The following is a 27,808-nucleotide window of genomic DNA, read 5'->3' as shown; positions in this document are numbered from 1 at the left end:
GCTCCAGTAGCTTAGACCTGTCACAAGCTTCCTTGCTCCATTGCTTTTGAATTATCTCAGAACCCTCCCCATCTTCTGCATCTCCTGCTCGCCTCCCCTCGATAGATGAACTACAAATAAGAGGACAAGGGCAGGGTCGTCCTCTGAAGGACTAGGGTATACCAGGTGAAGTGTTAATGGACCTGGAGCGCATCCACTCTCTTGATATATGGGTCCCCATCTTAAAGCCGGCATTGCTTTTCAAAGATATATTATTTCATTTGAGCGGAGCCGTCCGAAAGTGGCTGCGCTTTTGTCCTGATAGATGATCCTGTGTCCACAATCCGTTATGGAGTGTGAGATTTTCTCTGCTGCCCTTTCCTGCAACTCATAAAAATTGTGCTGAGCTCTCGAAGTTTCCCATGGCTTTCCTTTAACCGTTCAGGTCACAGGTTCAAGCAAAATAGTAGAATTAGCTGGTAAGTAGATATGGATCTACAGCACCAGTGATATGATGAGCCCTGTAGTTATGTGAAGGACTGCAAAAGTCTGGCAGAGTAGCTTAACCCCTTAAGGACAATGGGTGGTCCCTTAACCCATTGAAAACAATGCATTTTGAGCCCGTACATGTACGGGCTTTGTCATTAAGGGGTTAATCAAGCAAAAAAAAAAAAGAAAACACTTATTATATTATATTTAAACTATTGTAAGGGGTATTGGTTTAAACCATATACTATCATATTAATATTCTACGCCATCTATATCTTTGATAGTTAATTTCCTTTTGGTTTGTGAAAGCGTTGATGTTTACGGGCAAATCATATAACAATATATATCTATATGTACTTTTTACCTTTTTACTGTTATGTAGTTGTGAGAGGGATAATGGTAAAAGAAAGTATCTGGCTGGCCACGCATGATGGCATAAAAACTACACACTAGTTTAGGTGGCAGGATGGGCAATGCTTCCCAAGCCTTCTCAAGAAGATCTTTATTCTTGACTTTTGTGGTTGGTATCCCTTTTATTTGTGGATAGCGTGGTCTCCTCTTGTTGTTGCTTTGTAGTCATAATGAGTCATACAATCAATTTAGCCAATTGTAGGCATTCTAGATCAATAAAAGCAGGCTCTTATAGTTGGTGTAATAACCAGCTATGTGGCTGTATATTGGAAGAGAACTGAAATGTTACAGATTTAAGGTTTCCTCAAACAAAATAATGGATATTGCTGTTGCAGTCTATAGAAGTCCTGAAAAGTTGGGGTTACCATTTAGTGGCCCAACATCCCTAGAGCAGGATGTTGAGCCAGAAGCTCTCAAGAACACAGAGGTCCCTTGTTCAGATGTTATGACACCTGTTGAAGGGCCCGATGAGACAAGGAATCTCAGTTGTAATTACACTAAAGAAATGGTCTCGAAGACTTGCAGTTCAACATCCTACCATACGAACTATGGCCCACAAGACAAAATTCTCGAAACCCAGCTCCTTCTCTGATGTCCTTTAAGTCCTCCCTGGGCTACTCTGATTTCAAGATTTTATGCTACTACCTAAAGCCCCTTCTGGGGTATTATTGGCATATCAGCCAATTCAGTGTTTCTATTGGTTGTTATGGTGCTAAGACCTCTTTTTAAACTTTGTACCATGATTCCTTTTTATACATAGCCTACATTCAACTTCAGTGTAATCTGTTTCTTATATATAACAAGCACAGATATTTATGAATATTTTTAAAGACGGGTTAAATCGGTTCTTGTTAGTATATCACAGAATATAGTTAAGTGTGCAATCTCATTAGAATTCTTTACTTTCCTAACTTTATAGATTCAAAGTCCAACAGATACATATGGTTAATCCTTATTGGTTACAGTAAAAAAAAAAGTTGATGTTCCGGTTATTACTAAGGCAAATATTCTCTGCCTTGGGGAAAACACCAATGACCCCAGAAGCTGACAGATACTAGGTTTTGGTAAAAAAGAGTATCGTGACTACAAGGAATGTATCGTAATAGTGATCTAGCTCCACGCTTATTAGCTGGAACTTATTTGATAACTGCAATAACACCCAACAATGTATAGATACATCTATAAAGGGAGATAAGGAGCTGTCCTATTTACTGTAATAGAAAAAAATACATGTTTAGTTCCCATTTCCACAGAAAACAGGTTTAAGCGTCATTGCACATAGATACGGTTTAGGAGTGTGAGGTGGCATTTAGTGGCACCCATTCAGGGTCCGTTATCTATTTTATTTAAACTAATACTAATTTATAAGGAAAAATGCTTTCAGGTGTTATTTAGTCACATTGGCACATCTTTATATATTTACTTAATTCAGGAATAATAGTAATAATAGTAATAGTAATTATTTTATCAGGCAGTACATTGTAATCATTAATTATATACATAATATTAATTTCCTTATTGCAAAGTGGGGTAATGTTTTCTTGTACCTACGCACTCTATTACACATAGAGCACGTGAAACCTTTTCTTTTTCTGTAAATTAAATATTTTGCACAGCGCTGAATGAGCTGTGTAATTATTAATAATAATGAATTGCTGTCAGTGATAATACATTACAATTCACTTCTCTTGTAAATTACAATATTCTTCTGTCCAACTTACTGTCTCCACAGAGATGCCTGCAAAGCATTGTAAAGTATTAATGTCAGACATATATGTGCCAGGGGATGAGGGACATGCTGCGAATGCCCCACCTGATACCTGATTCAGTTAATATTAATCATTCTGTTCTCAGTGCTCTGACTTTATGTAATTAGCTTTGTAAAAACACTCATTAGTGTCTCTTCGTCTGCTCTGAATAAGAACCCTTAATTAAATCCTGAGTAAGCAGGGGTCAGGACCGTGTCATTGGATAACAGCAGGGGACCACCATCCCTTGATTCTGTGTCTATTACAAATATACGCAGAACTGGAATCTCATAGATATATGCTTAGAAAAAGGTTACTGACTTTATTTCACTACACAAACATGAAACATATACCGTCTAGTATAAATATTTTGTATATTCAAATATTATGCATCAGTAGCCCCATCTACCCATGTAGCTATTATATTACGCTTATTTTATTAATGTATGTAGAATGCACCTATGTTCCACGGTCATACTTGTCCCTGTTTAAGAGGGAGAGTGTGCCCCCAAATCTTTCTGTGCCGTTTTTCCTCCCTAATTTTCCTTTTCTATAAAGATCAGAATTTTTGCTGAGTATGATTTTTTTAATAGTGTTCTACAACTCTAAATGTCACAATAATGTCTGTATGTATATATATATATATATATATATATATACGGTATATATAAACTGCAGAAAATGTTTTTAAATTAAATTGTGTAAATAAAGCATAGTGTTCTTCTTATGAATGGGTTAATTGAACTATTAATAGTCTTCAGAAAGCCCCTTGATTCTCTAAATATACCTCTTGGTGGATACACTCACTTAGGGTTGCCACCTGAGTGCCGTTCTTCACTCTTTATGCCCAGAAACCGCTGGGCTGGTGGCGAAGACGAGGTTCAACACGTAACATCCTGTTGTGGTATGACATCACATTAAACCCCATATACCCAGATGGGTACGTGTACTGATCTTAACTGAGTATATTAATTTTTCCTCTTGAGGCAATAATGAGTTAAGTCAAGTTAGTACAGGACATTACTGTGAGGTTACTCATAACAGATCAGTTATTCTGGGACAGGAATTTCTATTGTCAGGAAGAGGTTATTGTCAGTGTGTAATTCTATGACTTTGGTCACAATACATAGACTAATGTTCTGAACATAGACACAGGAGCATTCCACATCGGAGGCTATGGGGGTTGTGTATAAAAGCTGATTGTAGAGCAAGGTCTGAAAACTGGTCTTATAAATATTGTAACTTCTGGAATTATCCAGTAGGACCATAATCACTATGGCAATAAGATCACTTTTAAACGCTTTCTGTATGTAGAATTCTCCTTATCGGACTCTTTTACAGATGTATTTTGCATCTGGAATTGCCACCTGGTCTGGTAAATGGGACATGGGCCAGGGCAACGACCAGATGGTGGTCCTGTCCTGGAGAATTCTGGTGTGCTGCCATCTTCTGCGGTGGGATGTTCTGCAAAACCCTTATTTCAGGTTTTCAGTAGAAGCACGAGGAAGGAGCACCCTCTCAAGAGGATACATAGTGGCCCCAAACCATTTTGTGCTACGCTTTTCTCCGACAGACTGCCTTAATGCTTTTAATCTGTCTTTTTCATAGACACACTTTACAGAATACGGGCTTTATAGTTCAATTTCTGTTTTGCTTCCAGACAATCCTAAACTGCTGTTTATATAGATAATAGGTACCTAATATTTGTCTGAATAATTGATTGGATCATGAGACGCTTATAATTAGTTCCTAGACATGCTGTAGAAGCAGCAGCCTGTCAGTATCTGAGCTGATTTAATTTATTAGTAATATATATAAGGGAAATATATCTAGAGGTTAACAGAAAAGCTTTTCTAATTTATTCCGGGGGGATAATTAAGGATTACAGTGGTGTGAACAAGGAAAGATCTGGCTTCTCAAAGCTTCTGAGTATTCACATTCTCATACATTTTACCCCAGGAATTATATTTTTGGGGAGAGCTAATATTAGCATATTAACATATTTCTTTGCTTTAACTCCTTAAGCTACACTGGCTCCAGCAAACCATATAAACATAGTACAACATTGAGTCATTTATTTTCATAAATATACTTTGAAGAGGCAATATATATGAAAAAAATCTATAATCGATAATCAAGTTGTCTCATTCATTATACTTGCTGGGAACATTTAATTATCATGTGATCCAGAAGCAGCTTGTTGTCATTAAAAATTCAAGAAAAGCTTCTTAAAAAATGGTGTTATTTTCATACGATAAACCCTTATTAGGGAAAAATATAATAATAGACTTGCTAAGGTTTATATGACTAAAATATTAGAGAGGGTTTTGTCAAAGTGGAACAGCACCCTTAAAAGCAATTCTTGCTCGGTTTGATGCCAGCGGCATGGCCGCACTTGGACATTTCAGGCCACTGCGCGTGTAAAGCTGCCAACATTCTCAATGAACGGGACCTTGGCCAGGCTGGAACAATGGATCACCTTCAAATATGTCCGGTATGGAGGATTGTTACGGCAAATTTGTGACTTTTTTCAGCCACACAGGACTTTGAGTGAACATCATAGGGTTAAAACTTTTGCACCATAACATGTACGTCAAATGGCTTTAGGGAGTATCTGATGCTGCTTTAAAAGTAAATCATTAACATAATGCATGCAAGAACACAGGTTGTGTTGTATGTTTAAAATAAAAAGCATACTAGATCTTTAGTATTTACAACTAGTAAATATCTACATGGCAAATAAAGTCATTATGGGTTCTGTTTTGCCAGTCAGTATCATGTCTGCCTGAACATGTGATAAATTCTTCTGTTTGTGAATCCCTAAAAGTTCCCCAGCACCCCAACTTCCAGGCTACTGTTAGCCCAATTAGCCGTCCATCAGAGTGTTCCTCGTTTTTTCTCCCTACAGGGCCCAGGAACCCACTGAGTGGTTTGCCAATATGTTTGCCCTGCTAAGATTATGGCAAACAAATTTGACCCTGCCTAATTACAATCAGTATATATATATACTGTATATCAGGCAAATGGAAAAATGATAAGCGAAGGCATTGCATAGCCTCAAGCATTGAAAGCTTTGGAGCATCTTCAATTTGTTTTTTTTGTGTTTTGTTATCTTTTTGGTACGCAGATACAAAACAAAAGTGAATAGCAATTGAATTTAATTCTGCTTGATTCAAATTATATTTTGAATTGTTAACCATGCTGATATTCAGCAATTAAAATGTGCCCTGTAGGCATGCCTTAGGATGCTTAATATAAGACAACCAAAAATCTATATATGTCGTATTAAGAAAGTTATAATTTTCAGTTCTAGGAATGAGGTTGTCAGGGAGGATGGAAGGTCAAAGGTCACAGTGATGAAAACCTTTTTTCTCAGTTCTAGCATAGGGCTTAGATCAATTTCCTTGTTTTAGGCTATTGATCTCACATCCATTGGTATAGCTCTTGCTGGATTGATTGGCGTGTGTGTGATATGGGGTGGGTAAATTTCTGACCCTGAACATCATAAAAGAGAGATTGGGTGACAGGGTGCCCTGATCTATTGTGGGCCTAATGTTGGCGGTTATTGTGATTCGGTTCGCTGGGCATGAAATAAGAAGCAGGGAGTTATGGCAAGAAGTCTCTGGGTCAGAACACGGCCACCACAGATCTGGTGCTTCAAAAAGGCAATCCTTCTCAGCATTCCAAAAAAATCAATATTATAAACAAAGTAGCCATGCCATTTCCTGCCTTAATTACAAGTAATTGGGATAAATGTTCTCATATAGCTGCTTCAGTGTCTTTTGGAATTCCAAAATGGTGAAAACGAACGCGAGAACATTCACAGGTTCAAAAGTCCAACAGGACAAGATACTATTTTCCCTCTTTTTTTTCTAAATGGCATGAATTCTGTAGGATTTTTTATGCAGTTGACCCTTTACCCCATCAAGCAGGTCAACGGCATTAGGTCTTCTTGCTTCTACACAGGAAATTGATTTAACCAATTAGGTTCCAGATCGGTGCAGTTCTCTGCCACATCAAACTGTTCTAATGATGCAAATAATTATTTTAAATATGACATAATGTAAGACAGAGAAAGGTAAATTGGAAGTGATGGGATCTGGCTAGGGTACCGTCTTTTGGTTGTTGAATTTTGTGGATCATGTTTGGCCCATCTACCCTATATATGTTTGTGTTTTCTGCAGTAGTTACCCACATATAGTTTCAGTGAATCAAGTTTTGTTTTGAAAAGGCTAAATTAAGGCCAGTCTTTGGGACAATTTATGAGAATATCTGCAGAAAAGCAAGATGCAAGACAGACACCCAATGTGTTTTTCCCCACATGACTTTTTCCCAAATTCACATTTTAAAGTACACTCCTCATCATTGAGTACAGTGTATCAGGCTCTTTCTTTGTAACTTTTATAGTCCGTAGTTTAACGTCTTTTTCCTACTGTTCATCTCTGTAAATGTGGATCTGGATCTGAGGGCAGCCAATGTGTCAGCACGAGAATTCCTTCTCCTGTGATCCTGTAGCACAGGAAGGAAACCTTGTAATATACAGGAAGAACCTGCTCTGTCCCTTCAACATCATCGATTATAGACTTAGTCCTCTGCTGTTACATCCTCCGTATAGCCCTGCTTTATCCTAAATATCCGACGCTGTATCCCATGACAAGCCCCTGCTATATCGAATTTGAAATCCTGGCCAAAAAATAAGCAATACAGCTTTTTGAGCCTGGAGCAAATGTATCATAACGTATTTAATTGTTCCAGATAGTGAGATGTAGAAATCTACTTCTAAAATAAACGTTTTCCATCCATTCATGGACATCGAAGTCTTATGCTTAATTTTATGAGCCCAGGTTTCAGGTCTCCTTATTTAATGGATGTCTTTTTATCCGGATAAATCGCGAGTTAGAGATGTTTCTTAAAGGACGCTTTCCAAAACCCTATATTTTAGACTTTTCCTTATTGCATGGATTTTAACTATTTTATTAACAATGAATACGCTGTACATGTAAAGAATTGTCCATTTGAAATCATGATTAATGTATTTCTGTTGATTATAGAAAAACAGATATTTTGACATTGCATTTTTCTCGTTTGTTTACCGAAGTTTTTGCTCTTTCGCGAAATCAGGACATATCTTTAATCATTAACGATTTTGCCCCTGGGAACACTCACCCCTCTAACAATACGACTCCTGTCTGACTTTTGTTCTTGCGCACAACATCAGTGCCGAGAATTGTCACATCTCGGTGAGCCAAGATAATTCTGCCTACCTCCTGTAATTAATGAGAGATATGTATTCAGGGGCTGTTGGGATAGCAGCTAGTTTTCCCAGAGGACAGCACAGCTGGTTTAACCGATCTTTAGCTTGCTATTTTCCAGACAATATACCAAATAGAACATTAAAAAAATATATATTTCCAATGTATTTATTTAGATGTCTTCCTCATTCCTTTTTTTGACCCTAAATTATAATTCATACTGTATTGATTGTATCAATGTATTTTAGAGTACAACGCAATGAATACTGTAAAACCTTGTGTATAATTAAAAAAAATTCTAATTTTCATTCAAATTAGAGCGTGTTTTGCAAATACCAAATATCATCACCCGTATCTAAGTTCTAATGCAACCATTTATTGTACATAGGTTTAAATTATACCTGGGATCTTACAGTTAATACATAGGTAATATTTATAATAATCTAATTTTATTTTATTCAGGTGGATGATCAGATGAAACTGCTGCAAAATTGCTGGAGTGAACTGCTGATTCTGGATCACATATTTCGGCAAGTTCTACACGGGAAAGAAGGTTCCATTCTTCTGGTTACCGGTCAACAGGTAATTTTTTAACTATTTCAGGAAGCAAAGGTTTCATGTATGAACTTATTCATAAAATCATTTATATTATTTAATCCATTACCTCTGAAACAATGATTACATTTGTACTGTTGCTCAGTATTTCTCAAATAATTAAATAATTAAATTAAAGGCTACTACATATATCAGTCCTCCTAGTCCCCAGGTGTTAGGGGAATTTGGAGTGGGAACATCTGCGCCCCTATGCACAAGTGAAGAAGCTGGGCAGCATCATGTCCGTCACATTAACTGCAAAAGATTGTTCAGCTTAATGATGGTCATCAGTGAAGCAAACATTTCATGTTTAGCTAAATGTGCCAGTGAAGCAAATCATTTTTGCTTTAGTAATGCCTAAAAAAGAAATCTGGCTCATTAACTGATGCAGCTACCAACACCAAAGAGCAGATGTAAATGTCAGAGGCACAAGTGGATGCTGATACACTAACGGCACAAACGCAGACATCCACCTAAACTCAGATTAGCACCGTCCCTTGTCCTGTGTGCACACACACTCACTCACATGCATCAGAGTTAAGTTACAATCTACGATAAGAGCTTCTCCCCATTGCTATTCTTGGACCGCTCAGTGCACTGAAACAGGTGCACATTGTCACAGCTGTCACTAATACACTCAACCTGTCACCTGTTTTCATGCCTGCATTTCTCAGGCAGAACTCAATATGACTTAATGAAAATGGGGGAAGAGGTCAGTGCTATTGAAACGTGAAGTGACCGTGCCAAACAATACTGTTCTACAATGCCTCTACAATGCCAGGGTGAAAGAGAATGATCAGTGGGTTAACAAGTTAGCACAGTTTGGTCTGGCATTAATAATGAATGAATTGTAACATAAAGAAGTCGAAGCACAGACAACACTCCCTTTGGATTTTAAGAAACAGTGTGATAAGTTAAAGCAATAGTTTATGAATTAAGTAAAGCAAAACAAAAAGCTTATTCTAAGCCTCATTTACAAGAGCAATTTAATGGAGAGAACAGCCCCTCCAAAAACAGGAGCATGGGGAACCAGACTAACGGGGGGTCAGCTAATGGCAAGTGAGATTATTAAGGGCTGGAAGGTTTTCAATACCAAGTGTGAAGTAGGCAGGTTTAAGTGACACCAGCCCCCACACTCAGAGATCAAGGGCCACCATGCTTTGGTCATTCCAAAGAGTCCTCTGGTGTGACCATAATAAAATATTAGCAGCTACCTCAAACATTGTAGATATTTGATGATACTGCAGATGTAGATACACATGTTCGAGACTCGAGAGCAATTCCCATACTCTTGATTACTTGTTCTCCAGGGCAGTGTGGCCTCGTCCTGCGTCGTTAACCAAGACACTTCTTCTTCCTGAAGGAGAAGGAGAGTTCTGGGGCACCTACCTTCGGAAGTTCTGAGATATTGTCTTAACTCCCACCAAAGATCCATGCTAAAGTAGAAAATGTTGTTTTCCCCTTTAAAGTAATCTCCAACCAACATGTACAGATACGCATTGCATGCTTGATACTGGCTTCATTTAAAAATAAAATTAAACTATTAATTAGAGTGATCCTTATTTTTAATTGCTAATTGTGAGAGCATCTCCAGGCAGCTCTCATCTGTGCTGCCGGGAGAGGCTTGTGCAAATAATTATGGAAATTAGCCATCAATATGTATAAAAAATTCATCTGACTTCGTCTGGCTGAGTGGCAGGTGAGAGAAGGGGAAACGCATACCAGGAATATTTTGCTGGGGCAGCAGATATTAACTGGACTGATTGCTGGTGGTTTGATGGGTTAACCCACAATGGTCCCTTCAATATCCTAGGGTGGAGGTTGTGCAACAAACCACAGAACTGGGGAAAAATGATAAAATATAAAAACAAATACAAATATTATATATCCACACTGTGCTTCTTTTTGTCATATAAGTCATTTATGTTAAATGTATTTTTATTTCCTCTAACTAGTTGAATTGCCAGCAATACGCATAGATTTAATGTATCTCTAATCGAGCAATGCTTTGTATCTCTTACAGGTGGATTACTCTGTAATTGTCACACAGGCAGGCGCCACTTTAAACAACCTAATGAGTCACGCACAAGAATTGGTGGCCAAACTACGCTCACTTCAGTTTGACTTAAGAGAATTTGTGTGTCTGAAATTCCTAGTTCTATTCAGTCTTGGTAAGTCCTGTATGTGTTATCACTTGTTTTCATTCCTATTTATAAAAGATACAGAGAATATTGACCTAGCAGGAAAAAGGTCATTTAATCAAATGTTTTTTTGCAACAAAGGTCTAAATGGAATAGTAAGAAAACCAGGCCTAGACTGACCATCTAGCCCATCGAGCAAGTGGCCACTGGCCATCGGCACCCCATACTCGATACCCCATGTATACCATGTGCTGCAGTGTGTGGTTGAAGGCTAGATTTGCCACTCTCATGGTGCATTAGCATTAACACGTAATGTACAGCTGCACATATCAATCCATTGGCCTCTCTTATGTCATCAGGTGGCCATCAGCCATAAAGCCCCAGGACCAGCTTGTCATTGCCAGTCTGGCACCAATGAAAACTAAAACAAATTCTATAATGCTATTTGTCAACAGCCTGACAGGAACATACCTATGAAGTATGTTTTGTCGGTATTATGCTTCATATTAGCATACCTGGGAACTCTCAGGTTTTGACCCTTGAGTCTCATAGTCTTGCCCCCAATTCAGAGCAGATTCTCAGGGTCACACAGTCTGGAACTGACTCCTTCCATTCTACATTGCTGTGATCGTATACTACCAGTTGGTGCTTTTGCTAGTAGTATGTTATGTTTGAAATGCCTGCTTGAATGCAGGTGACTCAATTAAGTGTAAAGAAATGAGAAGTCAAGGTCTGTATCAGGACATTTGGTGAACACATCAGACGAGTCAGAAGTTAGAAAGACTCAAACATAACTGATTAAAGTTCTCTGGTTGGTTTCGCCTCAGAGTAGAATAAGTTCTGTGGGGTTGGCAATGAAGACCCCCCCCATATTAATTGTCATTCTACCTCAGCACCTAGGATGAGGTTCATGATTGCAGTTTGAGGTTTTGACCAGAAGGGGCACTGTAGTGTCACATAAAAGGGTTGATTGTGATTGCAAGACGCATGCAATTGAAACAACTCAAGCAATGAATTATGTTCTAATTTGTTCAACTGAAAAATTACACTTTTTCTGGTTACATTATTTTAATAAATTATTTAGAATGCATTGCATTTTCATGTGCTATTAGAGTGAATGAGAAATTCATATTCTAGAATTTTAGATGAATTCACTGTGTGAATTCAGTGTACTGCTGGGCAGTGCTTGTCAAAGATTGGCCCCCAACGGGTACACTTTATAGGTGTCTAGTATAAAAAACTGATCATGATGTTCTGCCTGCTGTGCTTCTTATCCTGAACCTGCTGCCGTTAACTGCAAAGGGTGGGAAGGTGTGCTGCTTCTATTCTGTATATTGTGTTGTATCTATTAACCCTGTGGATTGATGTCAGCGGTTTAGTCTATCTAGGTCAGATGCCCCCTCTAAATCTGGAACAGAAATAAAAATTCCACTATTAAAAGCAGCAGCAATTTCATGTTCATCTCCAGACAATTTAGTCACTACCAAGAACACAGTAAAATAACAAAATAATATTATAATTCTATATTGTATGAACCTGGCACCGTGGCAGTTCAAAGTATTTTAGTGCAAAATATGATATATGTCATATTTCCTGAAACTTTGGAAACAACGCTAAAAATACTTTGTTATACTTGCACAGAACGGAACATGGAGCATGTGTCTCTTTAAGGAGCTTTTACATTGAAAATGACCAAAGATCTGACCCCTCACAGACCTAGGACAGATGGGCTCTTAAACCCTTTATCAATGAACAAATAATAGTCCCAGTTGGTATTGATCGGTCACTTATCAGGAGACAGTCGGGGGACCAAATGATAATCTGCGACATCTTAAATGTACTATAACAACCACTGCTGATTGAGATCGATTTACCTTTGGCATGTATGTATATATATATATATATATATATATATATATATATATATGTATTATATATATATATATATATGTATTATATATATATATATATATATGAGGGGGGTTGTTTAAAGGCAACCCACAAATATAGTTTTGCACAGAACTATATAGAGCGAACCAGTCTTTTGCATAATTGACCGGTTACACACAAATATGATGATCAACGCTTTAAAACTTCCAACTATGCAGACCACAGCTGGGAGAGATGGGGTTAACATCTCCTCTGCATGACTTGCATCTTTATTAAATTGAATATAATAAGTATTTTTTTTTGTGTGGCAAAAGCAGATCATTGATCATAAGTCACTGTGAGGTTTATGTTCAGATCAATAGTTATTTGTTTAGCAGGAGAGAAAACTAATGTAAAATATATGCAGAAGGATGAGTATTTTTAACTAGCTTAATAAAAACATTTTGATTGCCACTCATTCGTTTTAACCTCTAGTGAGAGGGAGAGAAAACAGAATTGCAGATCTGTGTTACAGAGGTCAAACAGAAGGTGCAATCATTCACCTGTCAGTTCTCTGATAGAGAATAGGTTAGACATTTAACAATTTATTACTAACCTAACATTCTTTTGTGCCCTGAACAGTATTTTCATGTAAATCACTATGTAAAGCTGCAGGTATCCCCTTCCAAACATCCCCCATATGAAACTTTTTTAGCGTTTTTAACCTATACCTTTATCGGTTAAATGTGGGGGGGCACTGACCATTTAATCTCCCAGGGGTAGGGCCACTCATCGTTTAATGGGGCAGCAAGGATTGGAAAACAACCTTGTATGTTTACATTCTTTGCTGCTTTCCATGAGTCTTCCACCCCTGAGGAACAAGTTCTACCATTAACCCAGTTAATTGCCAAAATAATATGAACTGAAGAATCCATGTTATTCGGAAGCTCATTCTTCAATTATGTTGAATTGTATCTGTAGGGTTTTCAACTCTGATCACCGAGTACACTAACATTCGAAAGTTTGGGTTGACTTAGAAATGTCCTTGTTTTTGAAAGAGAAGCATAATGTGTTCATTAAAATAACATAAAATGGATCAGAAATACAGTGTAGACATTATGTAATGCTGTAAATATATTCATTTGTTCTCATCTGAGGAGCTAAAAAATGTTGTGGCTGCCACTGCTCCTATTAGTTTCAATGGGAGTGCTACTTAACACGTGTAGGAAGCATACCTAAGTACACTTCCTGTTTGTAGAGGCACCCATGGGGAGGAGAATAATGAGGATCACAATGAGAAATGCTGAACAAAAAATATCTAGAAATTATAATGAGTAATACAGTTCTCCAAAAATGAACCGAGATAACCCTAATAAAAGCCCCCACAAAGTTCAAGCCAACTAACATCCAGGCTATGGGAATTGTTGTTTACAGTCCCCATAATGACAGCGGTTCCCTATTTCAACGACTGAACACAATTACCAAACTGACATATCAAATAAGTGGGATTTTTTTTATCCCGAAATCTTATCAGTTTTAACATTTGGTTCTGCTCTATAGTAATTTAACCCCTTGATAAATGTGTCCCCTTCGAATCCCCGGAGCAAGAGTATATTATTTGTATGGATCTTTGTGCTCCCCAAATTTTCTAACCATATTTGTTTCCACGATTTGCACCTTTCCTTTGACTCTTCTCTTCCAGCTGTAGTTGTAAAACACCGGGCATCGCCCTCCATAAGTTACTGTCTAAAACACCAAGTAATCCTGCTTTTCTCCTCCTGTGTGAAACATTTTGCTTTCTTTTTGTATTGATGTAACACTTACAGGCGGCCGTAGAAAAATCAATAGAGCCTTTTCATTTAGTGTCCGCTTGTGGAGCCATCCGGGCCGCATGCTAGCCTCACGATTAATTGCTGTTATTCCACTTTCGGTAAAAGATGTCTACGCGTGTCTCCTTTTTATTTAGACATAACAGTGTGATCTGTCATGTTTCTACAGTAGAAATTCTGTGTCTTAAGAATTTACTATGTTAACCTTTAGTAGAAGTGTCCAATGGGGATTATCCCATTAGTTTACCAGGGATACTGGTTAAAAGACCTAGCTAAGTGGGTGCTTTACTGGGGGCCACATCAACCTTTGGAGGATCAGGCATGTGGACCACCTCTCATTGTAGATCTAATGATCCAAGCAAGGGAAACCCTTCTTCAGGGTCAGCAACATCTTTACCTGTCTCTGATATACGAGTTATTATTATTAAACATTATCATTATTCAAGTAGTAGTAACTAGCCATTAAAAAAATGCAATATTTACAACATGAAATCTCTGATTTAATACTTTTTTCCCATTTTGTTTACTGTAAGATAAAAAAAGTCATCTTTAACTCCAAACAACTGTACTTATAATAAAAATGTATGCATATATTCCCATGAATAATACAGATATTAGATTATGCCATCACCTAAAAAGTTGAACATTATATGTCTTATAGAAATGTATTTAAGCGTAATTGCCATCTGTGAGAACTATATATAAAATACTAAATCAAAAATACGTTAGAAACGCTGAAGATCATTATTATTGTTACGATTATGTTTTATAAAACACTCATAATGTCACTATAAGACATAACATCTCGCCCACCTATCATGACTAGTGTCCCATTCTGACTATTAAGAATGTTGGCATGTATGTATATATATATATATATATATAAATGCATGTATATACACAGGGCCTGACTGGCCGCTGCCCCGATGACATCAGTGCGGCCGACTGCTGTGATGTGATGTCGGTCAGCGGCCCAGCAAGCATTTGCCCAGTTTGCCAGATGGCCAGTCCGGGACTGTATATATAAAAGCCGTGTCTACGCTCTGTAACATTGACATCACAGCCCCACAGATAAAGTATTGATCTGTGCAGCGTGGGATTGCAGACCTGGATCTCACTATGGGATTCCATCGGCTTGGGCTGTCCTGGCATCCCTATCCACCCATTCTGTGGACACTGAGATGAAATGGGGGGACATCTACCATTATTTTTAATATCACCTAGTTATGTATAATGACGATTCAAATACACATATATAACTATGTGGATTTCCAATGGTTGTAGTGCATGTTTCAGACACGTAACTGTCCTGGGATAGTGCAATCAAGGAATGTTAAAAGCAGCGTAGAAAGTCTTCAGTCAGCACTTGCTGCATCTCCAGCCAGCCAAATTACAAGGCCTCTCTACAATATGGATTTACTGTCTCCCTCACACAGTATACAAAATCCAGGCTAATGGATGGTTTATTACATGTAATGATATTAGTGTAGTATTGATATAGACAGCAAATAGGTGGCCTTGTTGTATCGGTTCAGATATAATAATTGATTGTTGTGTTTCTACCAGTTCAATGTCTGCGGAGCGTTAACATAGTGAACCATATTAACTGCTTCACTTCCTATCTGGTAAATATGCAATACCTGGTAATTGAAGTGTAATACATTTTGGGGCGGAAATTAAGGACAGTTCTGATTAGCATGATATCACAAAGCCTAAAGAATGACGTTGTGTTACAAATATAATGATACAAATATGGTAATAGTGGATCCAGACCCAACATTTCAATATAATAACTCACAAATTATCTTAGAATGATTTAGATACTACTCCTAATTTCTCTGTAATCATTATATTTCATTTCAATTCTCCACTCAAATCGCCCGGGGGAATTGAAAGAGCAGAGTTTAAAATATAGATATACTATATAGATACAGAAGCCAAAGTCACTTTTTCAAGGCCTCCACATTTTTCAGAAGGCAGCCTGCACTTTAGAAGTTACAGGCTGTTTTCTGAGGGCAGCTGGCATTGCCTGCTTTGCGATTTGATTGCCAACGATCCTGCAAGCAGCCACACAGCTTTTTCTAGATCTTGAACCAAAACTACATTGTAAGCTTGCAATTCTTACTGCAAGAGCAATGAGAGGAGAATGCTTCATCAGTGCCTGGTCTCAAGTCATTGGCGCACATCTACAGCCCATCAGTTGCCTGTTGGACAGCTATAGAAACTAAGGTGTATCTCAGTAGATTCGCATCGTTTTTATGGAAATTTCAATGGGAAATTAAAAAAAATGATTTCTATCAGAGCTTTAGGAGTCATTAACAACGACAAAATACTTTACAAGGATCATTTATCAGGTTTTTTAAGCGTATGCTATTCAATTGTCAAAATCATGAATATGTACACAATCCTTAACATAAAGTGAAGCTTTAGCCATTGTCATAATTCCAGATAATTACATGCAATTAAATTGAAATGCTGCTTCCTTCCCATGGAGCCCAGCATTGCCCCTCAGCTGCTCCCGCTAACAAGTCGGATGTGTTCTACATTCCTGAAGGTGTACCCTGGGCAGTTTTCCTTCATTTGATTAGCTAGAATTCTGAATTTACCTTCAGGCCAGATAGAGAGCAGTATATTCACCAAAAGCATGTTCAGTACTAACTAATCTATCCTCACTGGGATGTTCCTGTTTGTTTCTTTGATATCAGAAAGCAGAGTATTATTGTGATCGCTTACCGTTGAGTGTATGAAAAGAGATACCATGCATTTCAAGCAGGCTGCAGTCAAAGCACTGGGGCTGGTTTACAAAATGGGACAATATAATAGAATCACAGCCATGAGTGATAATTTGGAGATCTTTGAAGCGGGCCTATCAAATAAAGTCACTTAACATTAAGCAGTGGACCATTCAAACCGAGTGTACATTGTTTAAGGAATTGTTTTGAATGAACCATTTCTATATACATACTATGGTCTTCTCATAGGGTATTGTACTTGGCACGCTAGCCAGACCTATCCAACTTACCAGCAAGTACCAGACGTCAATTTTTAGAAGCATTACTAACTTTTATATGTTTGTGCATTTGCTGTGCCAATATTGGATTAGATTGGATTAGACACAGTCAAAATGCCAGGCAAAAAAAAAGAGAGCGGAATTAGGATCATGGAAGGGCTGGCAACTTTCCACCCAGGTGACAAGCCTAGCCAAACAATGGAGTAATGTAACTGCCCCAAATCTTTTGGTAGACATCACAACCACCATACAGTATCTAGTAATGTCCAACATACATTTACCTGAATGAACCGCATAGAAGATGCACAGAAAAATTCAGTTATGGGTTGACCTGCTCACTATTTAAACACTATTGCGATGACCTAGTCAGGGGTGTATTCTAGCCTAGACGCCTTGGCCTAGAGTGGCAGGGAGCCGCTTAACAGGGAGCCTGATCACTCTTTTATAACAATGAAAGAAGGAAGCAGAATGCATGAGAGGTAAAACATAGGAGGTTGAATGGGAAGAGAGTCAGCTTGCAAGGGTTACCTAGGATGGAAAGTTGAATAAAATATTTTGCGGGTGAGCTTAATTATGCTTTGGCCAATTCATATAACCAAAACCTCTCATTTATATTATGTTTGTATATTTGTTGCCAACTTTATTAGGGTGAGAAGCGCAGACAGTTTTTGTTTTTTGTATACATTGTACAGCCAACACACTGTACTTGCAGCATGCTTACACCTGTTTGGTAGGCCTCATATTATACATTTTTATTATTTGAGCCTGAGACTAGCCTGAGACATTTTTTCTTTTCTTTTCCCTGATTAAAATATTTGACAGGAAAAGACTATGTAACAAGAAAATAATTTAGCAATAATACAACATTTAACAAATTGTCTCTCTTCCCCAACCATAGAGCTTATTGAGCTGAAAAGTTAATATTATATGTGACTAGCGTAATTTACTTGGTGACCTTCTTTGCTAAATAACGCTATTTTCTTTACTCGATTAAGAGAGCTAAACACTGCCCTGATGCTGTATAATTAGCAAGCTGAAGGCTTGATTACAATAAAATATTCAGCTTGGCCTGAGTGCTCGGGTTGGGAATCACTACGCTGTCTGGCTGTATGTTAATATATCCAAAAGGACCTTAGGGTCTACTGTTCAATAACGATAGAGGAGTGCACGTACCCGTTCTGCACTCTGAGTTTGAGGTTGTTTCATAAAAAAAGAGGTAATTAATCCCAGAGTGAATAAATGGGAATAGATTAGAGGGGAAATGGTAGGGCGAGAATAATTTTGCTTAAGATGTTACCATGTAAAGTTTTTATTTGTAAATAAACATTTCATGTTGAAAGCTCGTTGTAGGTGGATTTGGTGTCCATCAGAAAATCACACAACAAAGGGCAATTATAGCTTTACAAACCCAGGGCTAGAGTTTGTGAAGGTTGACCATTTTAAACAGTTTGTTTTAGACTTTAAAGATGCTATTTCACATACTCTTTTGAATTTAATACTATGGTAACAAAATGCAGGCACTGATGGGTGTTGCTATAGAAACTGATAACGTATCCTTCATCTAAGAGGAACAGCACTTTTAAGGTATTAAAGGCTAAACTGTTGTACATCCTTAAAGGTTGAAATACCTTTAGATAATAAAGCCTGTCGTTCCACAGACACAGTGGATAGGATTATAATTCTTACATATCAAAATACTTTTCGATAATAAAGTCTTTTTGTAAACAACATTTTGGGGTATAAACTGTTTTACTTGAGGGTACGAGTATGAAGAATTTTCACCCTGACTACTAGTTCAGCTGTAGCTCTAGAAAAAATGACATACAATTGTTCTGGACTAAATACAGGTTGGGACAAATATATACCAACCTTACTTTAAGCCTGACCCTGACTTTTGTTTATTCTCATTGCGAACGTTTCTTAGCCTAAAGGGCTAATCGCAGGATAATGCCAGTAAAATGGGCTCAAAGACATAAGGACAAAATGGCAATAAAATTGCCTCTAGGTTATCAGCTTAATTTAGCTTTGGACAGGGTTTGGACAGCTTTGGACAGAGTTCTTCTGTTTGAAAACAATGCAACAATATACTTCATTACTCAAGTGCGTCTTACTAGATATACAGTGTGTGTATATATATATATATATACACACAGATGTATATTGCACACATATACATAGGCGTAGACGCTATCTCCAGTAATGTGGTGAAAGATATGTGTGTGATATACTAAGGCTATGAGATTTACTCATTTATCACAAAAATTATTAGGCGCGATCACTTTAGAAATGTAAAATGGCACGTGGCAGCCATTAATGTACTGCATTACAGAGAGAACACTAAATTCCACCAGATCAGCTGCTTCTGTCTGATTAATGACTGCTCCAGGAATCATCTGACAAGCAGGGTGGTAAACATATTGTAATTAATGCACCAAAGGCCACCATACTATAGTATTAAGCCAAAACATGAGTGATTAAAATAATCAAACTGTTTCGTAGTGGATTTTTTCACCATAGACTTTTTACTATGTACCAATCGACTGTATTTAAGCCATGAAACATGACATTGCCCTTGGTTCATGTTGGTCCTAGGAGAGAGTAACACTTTAACCTTCCACTTTATATCTCGGATGAGGATATATTGTCTATTCGATATAAAAATAAAAATGCATGAGAATCTTCAGCAAGGTCAAAGGCCAGCAGTCCATCTATTTTCCACCGATGATCAGTCACAGAGACATATTTTAGGAGGTGACTTCTTCAGGACATCATTCTGTTCACCAGCTGAGTGTAGCAGATGGTTCATTAGCATAGTCTTGGCCTGTCCTAGGATTTCGCTATCATTTAGAAAAATGTCTCAGGGAAACAAGACTTCTTGTCTTATTTTATTAGAATTAACGGTGTGGCAGGCTGGACTCCAAATTCACCTTGGGTCAGAAAAATTAATACAGAATGATATGAATTGTGTAGCACTCTGGTTTAAAGATAAGATGGACCCCAGAGACTCATTAGGAGACTATATATTATCATCTAGCTGAGAATCTACAACCTTTATATTACTAAAGGGTTTGACCTTGTTCTATTAAAGTTATCCTTGATTGTGCTTGATTAAAGTATTGAAAAAGTTCACAATTTTAAAATACAATATTTATTTAATATCTATTAATACATTTTAATTAATCATTAAAATAATATTAATATTTTCCTTAGATTTCACGTATCCCCAGGTTAATAGTGAGATGAGACTGCATTTGTAACCATGGAAGTAAAATAATAATTGCATTTATCGGAACTCACAAGAGTGCATCTGATAAATATGTATTTCATCTAGATTTATGATTTCCTGTTTGTTAGGTGTAAAAAAGTGTATCGCTGTGGTGCAACAAAGCCTTGGTAAACACATGGCATGCTTTTTGAAGAACAAAGCTATTTAAGACATGCCAATAAAGGAATCAGCTTGGTTTCCATCAAAAAACAAAACAACACTGTTAGGCATACATTTTCTTGGTACACACCTTAGTATTTTGATGCAAGGACCAATATTTCCGGTGGTCAAAGGGATGCATTTATGTATTTATCTAGGTGAAACTGCCAGTGAAGCCACTTAATTGTCCCAAATATGTAGACTGGCCAGGCTATTGCTAGAGGTAGGCAGACTACATAAATGTATAGAATTTTCGAAAGGGAAAACATAGTTGATTGATGCCATTAATAAAATCTCTTTTTTTCTTATATTTAGATGTCAAAAACTTGGAAAACTTTCAGCTGGTGGAAGGAGTTCAAGAACAAGTCAATGCTGCTCTTCTGGACTATACTTTATGTAACTACCCCCAACAGACAGACAAATATGGACAACTGTTGTTACGATTACCAGAAATCCGGGCCATAAGTTTGCAGGCTGAAGAATACCTATATTACAAACATCTCAATGGGGACGTTCCGTGTAATAACCTCCTTATCGAAATGCTCCATGCAAAAAGGGCCTAACTTTTACACACAAAAAAAACTGTGCACAGATAAATATAAAGACTATTTAAAAGACATTTAAACATTAAAAAGGTATAATAATCAAAATTCTTAATAGTCAATAAGTGATGTATCAGGGTATTTGTATTTCAAACTGTGAACGACATTACATATTCCTGAAGGATTTTGCACGGAACATGCTGACTGAATTCAAAGCAGCCAACCTGGTGGGAATGGATTCCATTACTGTGTATGCTGAAGAATGGGTTTATCTTCGCTTACAAGAGACTGGACACCTAACTAGTGGTACACGGGTGGCATCAGAGAGGAATTCTGGATACAAGAACAATCATTCCTCACTGTCTTAACATGCAGAACTGTCACATTGTGTATCCTTACGCTTTTCCAAATGTGGTTTTTGTTGAGGTCAGCCAAAAAAAACCCCACAAAATACAAACCAAAAATGTTTATAAATATATATATATTTGCATGTAAAGTACTTTCTCGATTTGTTGGGCAAATATCTCTTTGTGGAAGCTACAATACAATGATGAAGACAACAGACCTCCATTTGCAAAAATACATATATCCTCTGGTTACTCCCCTTCCCCCACCAACTCTGTCATTAATCCGCCCCTGGCTACAAATAACCAAATTAAATTATGATACTGTGACTCGCAGGCCGCAGCATTCTGTTTCCATTGAAAAATACAATATCTGTTATTTGTTTTTTGCACTGTGTTAATTTCTATTTGTTACATGCTGTTGGTTACCACAGATATGTTACTTAAAGACTGCTTACCTGATACTTTCTAAATACAAACATAAAAAGGTACTAAAGGTTAGAAATACCACTAATTTTAATGTGTTCCAAACCACTACAGGAAGAATTCTTATTCTTTCCATTTTTTGTATTAGAGCTTATGGGAAAAATAGAAATTGACTTTCAGAATGGACTATTTAGTCATCAGAAGGGAAATTGGTTCTGCAGGGGGCTTTGTGGTGGAGGTTCTAGTGCTATTTTGTAATTAAACTCTGCAATTTTTCCAAGTTAACCCCTTAATGACAAAGCCTGTACATGTACGGGCTCAAAATGCATTGTTTTCAATGGGTTTAGGGACCGCCCATTGTCCTTAAGGGGTTAATATGACATTGAGGTCCCTTATGTACCCAGCTCTGTAGGACCATACAGTTTATGCACATGCTTTCTTTGATGTCGCATATGAACATCCCAAAACTCCATCTTGGAAGATTTTAATGAGAGCAATGTCTCCTGCTGAATAAAAATTGTTTTTAATCCCCGCTTTGAGGGCTTTCTAAAACTTTACTATTGACTCCAACTTGTGACAGCCCCAATTAGTATTTTTTCCTGTGGTTGTGTATTAATAATGACAATGTTCAACACATGGGAAGTTCAACGGGGAGTTTGTGAAACACTCTACACCACTTGCTTACAAAAGGTGCCTTTCCACCATTCTGAGAAAATAAAAATGCTATCATGAAAGAAAAGCAGGTCACGTGGGTTAAAAAAACAAATATCTTTCACATTGGTTCAGAAACTAGACAACAGAGAACATTGTCTCAAATCCTACAGTTTTTATTAAACTGGTTAAATTATAAAGTGCTTAGTAATGATATACAAAAGTATAAATAAAACTACAGAAATTGATACATTTCTAACTTTTTACCATGTCTTCCATCTGCCAATACTAAATTTGGGAGAAATACTAAAAAAACCCCACCTATTCAAGTTGTCTATTTTGCCTACTTCCGCGGTAAGTTAATGAACACAAAGGTGGGCGGAAATCGACAGTTTTCATTTGGCGTATCACTGCACCCAACGCTTTGCCAGAAAAATGCTGTTTGTAAATATGGTATAGTATGAACAGGAATACGCCCAAATTTAGTCATTGAAATACTATATTTGTGTCTATCTCAGACACTTTAATTATACATCTTAATTTAAACTAATTAGACTAATATAAAAAATATTACTTAAAGGGCAACTAAGTACTTTTTGACTAGTATGAAGATCATAACACATTTATGATGTGCAAGAAAGACGACAGTAACATCGTAATGCATATATAATAATTTTAATTAATTTGTATTATCTATTCAGTCGCTCCATTGAGTTGGCAGCTCACATACATTGCTTATCTGTGACTACTGTTTGAAAACACCTCTGACTTTTCCTGTCATCCTAGCTACATCTCCATTGACTAATGGAAACATCCAATGGAAAAATTCAAGTTGTTGGCAAGTTATCTTCAAATTCAGCATGTCATGGCAGTTTCTTGAAATATACCCCCAAAATGTCAAGGGTCCGGTTCTCCGTACAGCCTCCGTGATGTGCCATAATAATGTTTAGTGAATAAAACCAATCATTTAGATTGAATATGACCAACTTAGATGTTGCCTTGTGTTGGCTGAATATTTATAGATCTTGTCAATCACTATTTTCGCACACTTTACAAGCAATACTGTGGGGTAGAAAAACCCAAAACCCAAAAATGAATAGGATAAATCATTTTTTTAAAACTTCTCTCTCAATATTATCAATATCATTTCTCAAAATAGTTCAAGACTTATAGTTAAGGTTAGAAACCATTTGCACAGATCTGATTTTGAAAGAGTTAAACTCAGTAGTACAACATGAACCAGTCCTATACCAAGCTAGTAGGTTATTAGCTAGTAATATTAGATGGTTATATTTTTGTTGAACAATACGCAGAGAATGCCACCCACCACAAACCAGCGATGGGTCCTTCAGACACACAGCCATTTGGATAGAATGTGCATTCACATTATTTTTGAGGAACTGGTGGTTCCACTGTAAACAATACACATTTTAATTTATTGTTCTCATGGTTTCATCATCCTGTAAGATATATAATAAAGAATCCAAAATGCCACCACCTTACTGTATGTTTTATCTTTTTTACATCTACTTATGTACATATACTTTTCATGTGTGTAAAAATAACTACTTTCAAGGGGGTCCGCATGGAAAAATGATGTGGTCTTTAGTCGTAGTCATAGTAGTTCCTATTGTTAAAAACATTTTTTTTAGGTTGGTAATGATTTTGGGGGGAGACCTCAATCTAATTATGGGTCTATTAAGTACGGTAACTTCAACATGTTTCTACACTAAGAAACTTTCTACGTTCCCGTGTGATGTCACACCAGTTAAGAAATCTCTAGGGTAAGGGGTAGTCAGTTCCAGGATGTGTAGAGGACATCTGACTAAAAGGTACCAATGGCCTGCACAAGCCTCATAGAAACATAACATTTTACAGCAGATAAGAACCATTCGGCCCATCTAGATCGCTCCCCCCCCAACACACACACACTGTAAAGACTGACTTTAATCAGCCGTTGGTCTCATCTTAGATTAAGGATGGATGTTTAAATTCTCTAACACTTCTCTAAAGCACATAGTGTTAGGCACTTTATTGTCTGTCTCTAGGCGAGTAGAAATATACAACAAGTACAAAATAAATGTTGTTTTATGTCTTTGTATTGCATATGTTTATTGATATAAAGTTTCTTGTTTCATCTTGTATTTCATCTATGAGATATTTAAAACATCCCATTTTCTTTTTAAATTTCATTATTTGCCCAGGTCAAGATATTACAGTGACCTAAAATTCACAATACACAATTCAAGAAAACATTAGGGACTTTATAAACAAAGGGGTATGTATCAGGAAGAATCAGAGAAAATATTATATTGGTTTCTATGTTTTATTTTACATATAGTTGTTCCCTAGAATTGTTTTAATATTGTCACGGGTAAAAATGGCCTTGGGTGGAAAAGAGGCATAAAAAATAGCATCTTGCTGAAAGTTTTGATTATTCTGAACATACAGTATATATGTATATGCAAAAAAAATGCCTCTCCTGTAGCCTTAAAGGAAATAGGACAATTTATATGAATAAATATTGAACAGTCTCGTTCAGGCACTAAACCGTTAAGAACAAAATGGTACATTTTTAAATTGATCTTTGTGAAACTAGTGGTTTCCCACTTTTAATTGGAGATTGTGTTCTGGTCAGAGCGGGGTCAAATGGTTTGTGATTTTGTATTACATTTCAGGAAATCTTTAAGCTAACAGCTCATAGTGGAAAGGTAAGGCCTATGTGCGTGTCCCATATGGGATACTTAATCACAAACTTGATGTATTTATGGGACAATCTCTCTACAAAGATTCTCTGGTTCAAGGCTACTGTCCTTTAAAAAAATAAATAAAAAATTGAAATGGGAATAAATTTAGGTCCCTTACATATTACTCTGTAAACTTCTAGGACCAAGGGGGGGTTTCCTGTTTTTTTCCTAAACATAGGTATTTGTGGGAAATAGAAGAATTGACCTTCTATGGATCCTAGAATTAATGACCATTTGCTAATATTATTATTATTATTATTATTACACCAACTGTTGTTTTTAATTTAATATGCCAGATACCGGCATTTAATTTGGAACATATGACATACAGTATAAACACTTAAATCAGACAGACAGTTTAATCTGAGAGCAGCACATTGATCTAGCTTCAGCCCACCGGCAGGGAGGGCAAACCGTTAACATGTAAGTACGGAAGACAGCATGGGAAAAGGGGCAAATTCAGGGGAAGTAAAACTAAAACAAGAAAAATAAGAAAAAATGAAAGGGTGAGCTAGAAAGCGTATATTTGGTTGTGTGGACTGGAAAGATTGGAAACATGAGAGGAGATGTGGATATCCTTTAGGTCATCTTCCTACGTGTAGAATGGTTGGGATGCCTTAAAGGCAGGCCACTAGCTGTCATGAGGGTCAGATGTACCAAGTGATATAAAAAAGGTTTTCTGAACCCCTGATGAAATGATGTTTGGATATTTTCCCCACCAGAATCTAAAGATGTAAGAAATTCAAAAATAAAATAGCTAAATAGAATAATAGACATTAAAAAAACTAGTCATTACATTTTATTTATGTATTTTTTAATATAAAATAGCCATCTATATTTCATGTACCATATTTGTTTCCATGAGGAACATTTAAAAAGGTACCCCCTCCATTGCTATGTTGGCAAAGCCTGTTTGAAAGGCTTCCATTCCAACAGCATGGACAGGGAAATGCTGGGTATGTCACCAGGGACAAAGGGAACGTTTAAGCTCAAACACCTGAGAGAATGAACTTGTGTGCCGAATGGCCCTTATCTGCCTTCAAATTCTATTTTTCTAAATAAGACAGACACTTCTTTATTAAATATAGATATAAGTACAGTCATGGTTGCTATTTCCCAGAATCCTTTCGTCATGTACGTGTGTGGATTTTGCCTTCTTGAATGTAGACAATGGTATTTTCATACTAAGATGAAAGCATCAGCTATCTTTATACCTCGGTAGCCATCGCATAAGTGGCACTTTTTGCTCCCTTTGTCCTTAATTCCACAGGAATTAAGGAGTTATATATACTAACAACTATGGACAAGACACAAAAAAAATACATCATTCCCATCTTCTCATAAATGTGACCGCCATTTCTTCTTTTCTTCTGCTCTTCAAAAAATAAAAATCATTTATCACAAAACTTCATTATCCCTAAAGCTTCACCCGTCCGTCTCGCTTCAAATAAAAAAGATTCATTTAATTTTCCGTCCGGAGAGTTGGAGACATAAAGTGAGCGGACATCTGAACCACTTATCAAACAATAACCAGCATAGTAATGTCGAATCGGCCGTATATTCATGCCATCTCCCTGAATCTGTGGCTATTTCTCTTTCCAATGCGACAAGCGGATGACAGGAAGACATTTTCTGAAAGCTTTTCAGATGGGATCCCCTGCTCTGCTATATGACATCCTTCAGTTATATGTTTTCACCCTAAATGGATGTTTTGGAGTTGCTCAGGCAGAGCGATTTCAGCGTATCTTTTTTTCCATTGTTGCTGCTTGAATTGGCTCGTAACATTTTGCAATATTCTGTGTAAATTTGGAAATGCCTTCCATTTTTTTTTTTAAAGAAAGTTTTTCCTTATGCAAGGTTATATTGTCTGAAGTTGGGTAGTTTTTGCTTTTCAAGTGCATAATGATACAAAACTTATGTTAAATGCATTAATATGCATTCTTTGCCTGTAAGAAAAAAAGTATTAACTGGTGAAACCCACTCCTTCATTTGTCCACTTTTTGCAACAGTTTTGTCCGCTTGGTATAAAAGTAGAATGCATTTAGTAGATTTTGCTAGACCTTCTGGAATTCTTGCACAAACCTGTACTGGAGCCAATATTTAGCCAAACTTATCTCCTACAAAAAGTTGGGTTGTAACTGTATGAAGATAAGCGGGTTATTTATTTACTTACTAATCTACCTGAACTGGCTGGAGCTTAGTGCACCTCACTACCCCTTCAGGATGGAGATCACCTTGCGGGTCCCGGTAATCCCACGCACTCCCACAAGGCTCTTCTCTTGTTCCGCCCAGGAACCCAGTGGAGTCATGTGATTTTATGTCACTTCCCGTGACTCCACTGTGTTCCTGGGT

General features: G+C 37.1%; 1 protein-coding gene across 2 annotated transcripts in view; it reads left to right on the top strand.

Moving 5' to 3' along the window:
* The window catches only part of NR5A2 (nuclear receptor subfamily 5 group A member 2), a 46,192-nt gene extending 23,602 nt beyond the window's left edge, over positions 1-22,590 (top strand). For both annotated transcript variants that reach the window (XM_053468936.1, XM_053468935.1), the window contains exons 5-7: positions 8,342-8,461; positions 10,497-10,644; positions 21,062-22,590. In XM_053468936.1, the coding sequence (XP_053324911.1) occupies positions 8,342-8,461; positions 10,497-10,644; positions 21,062-21,309 (516 nt within the window). In that variant the 3' untranslated portion in view covers positions 21,310-22,590. The remainder of the gene's footprint in view (positions 1-8,341; positions 8,462-10,496; positions 10,645-21,061) is intronic.
* The last annotated feature ends 5,218 nt before the right edge of the window (positions 22,591-27,808 follow it).

Source organism: Spea bombifrons, chromosome 6 (genome assembly GCF_027358695.1).
Source record: "Spea bombifrons isolate aSpeBom1 chromosome 6, aSpeBom1.2.pri, whole genome shotgun sequence".
NCBI lineage: Eukaryota > Metazoa > Chordata > Amphibia > Anura > Pelobatidae > Spea > Spea bombifrons.
The sequence above is the reverse complement of the archived record's forward strand: the minus strand, read 5'-3'. Positions and strand labels throughout refer to the sequence as shown.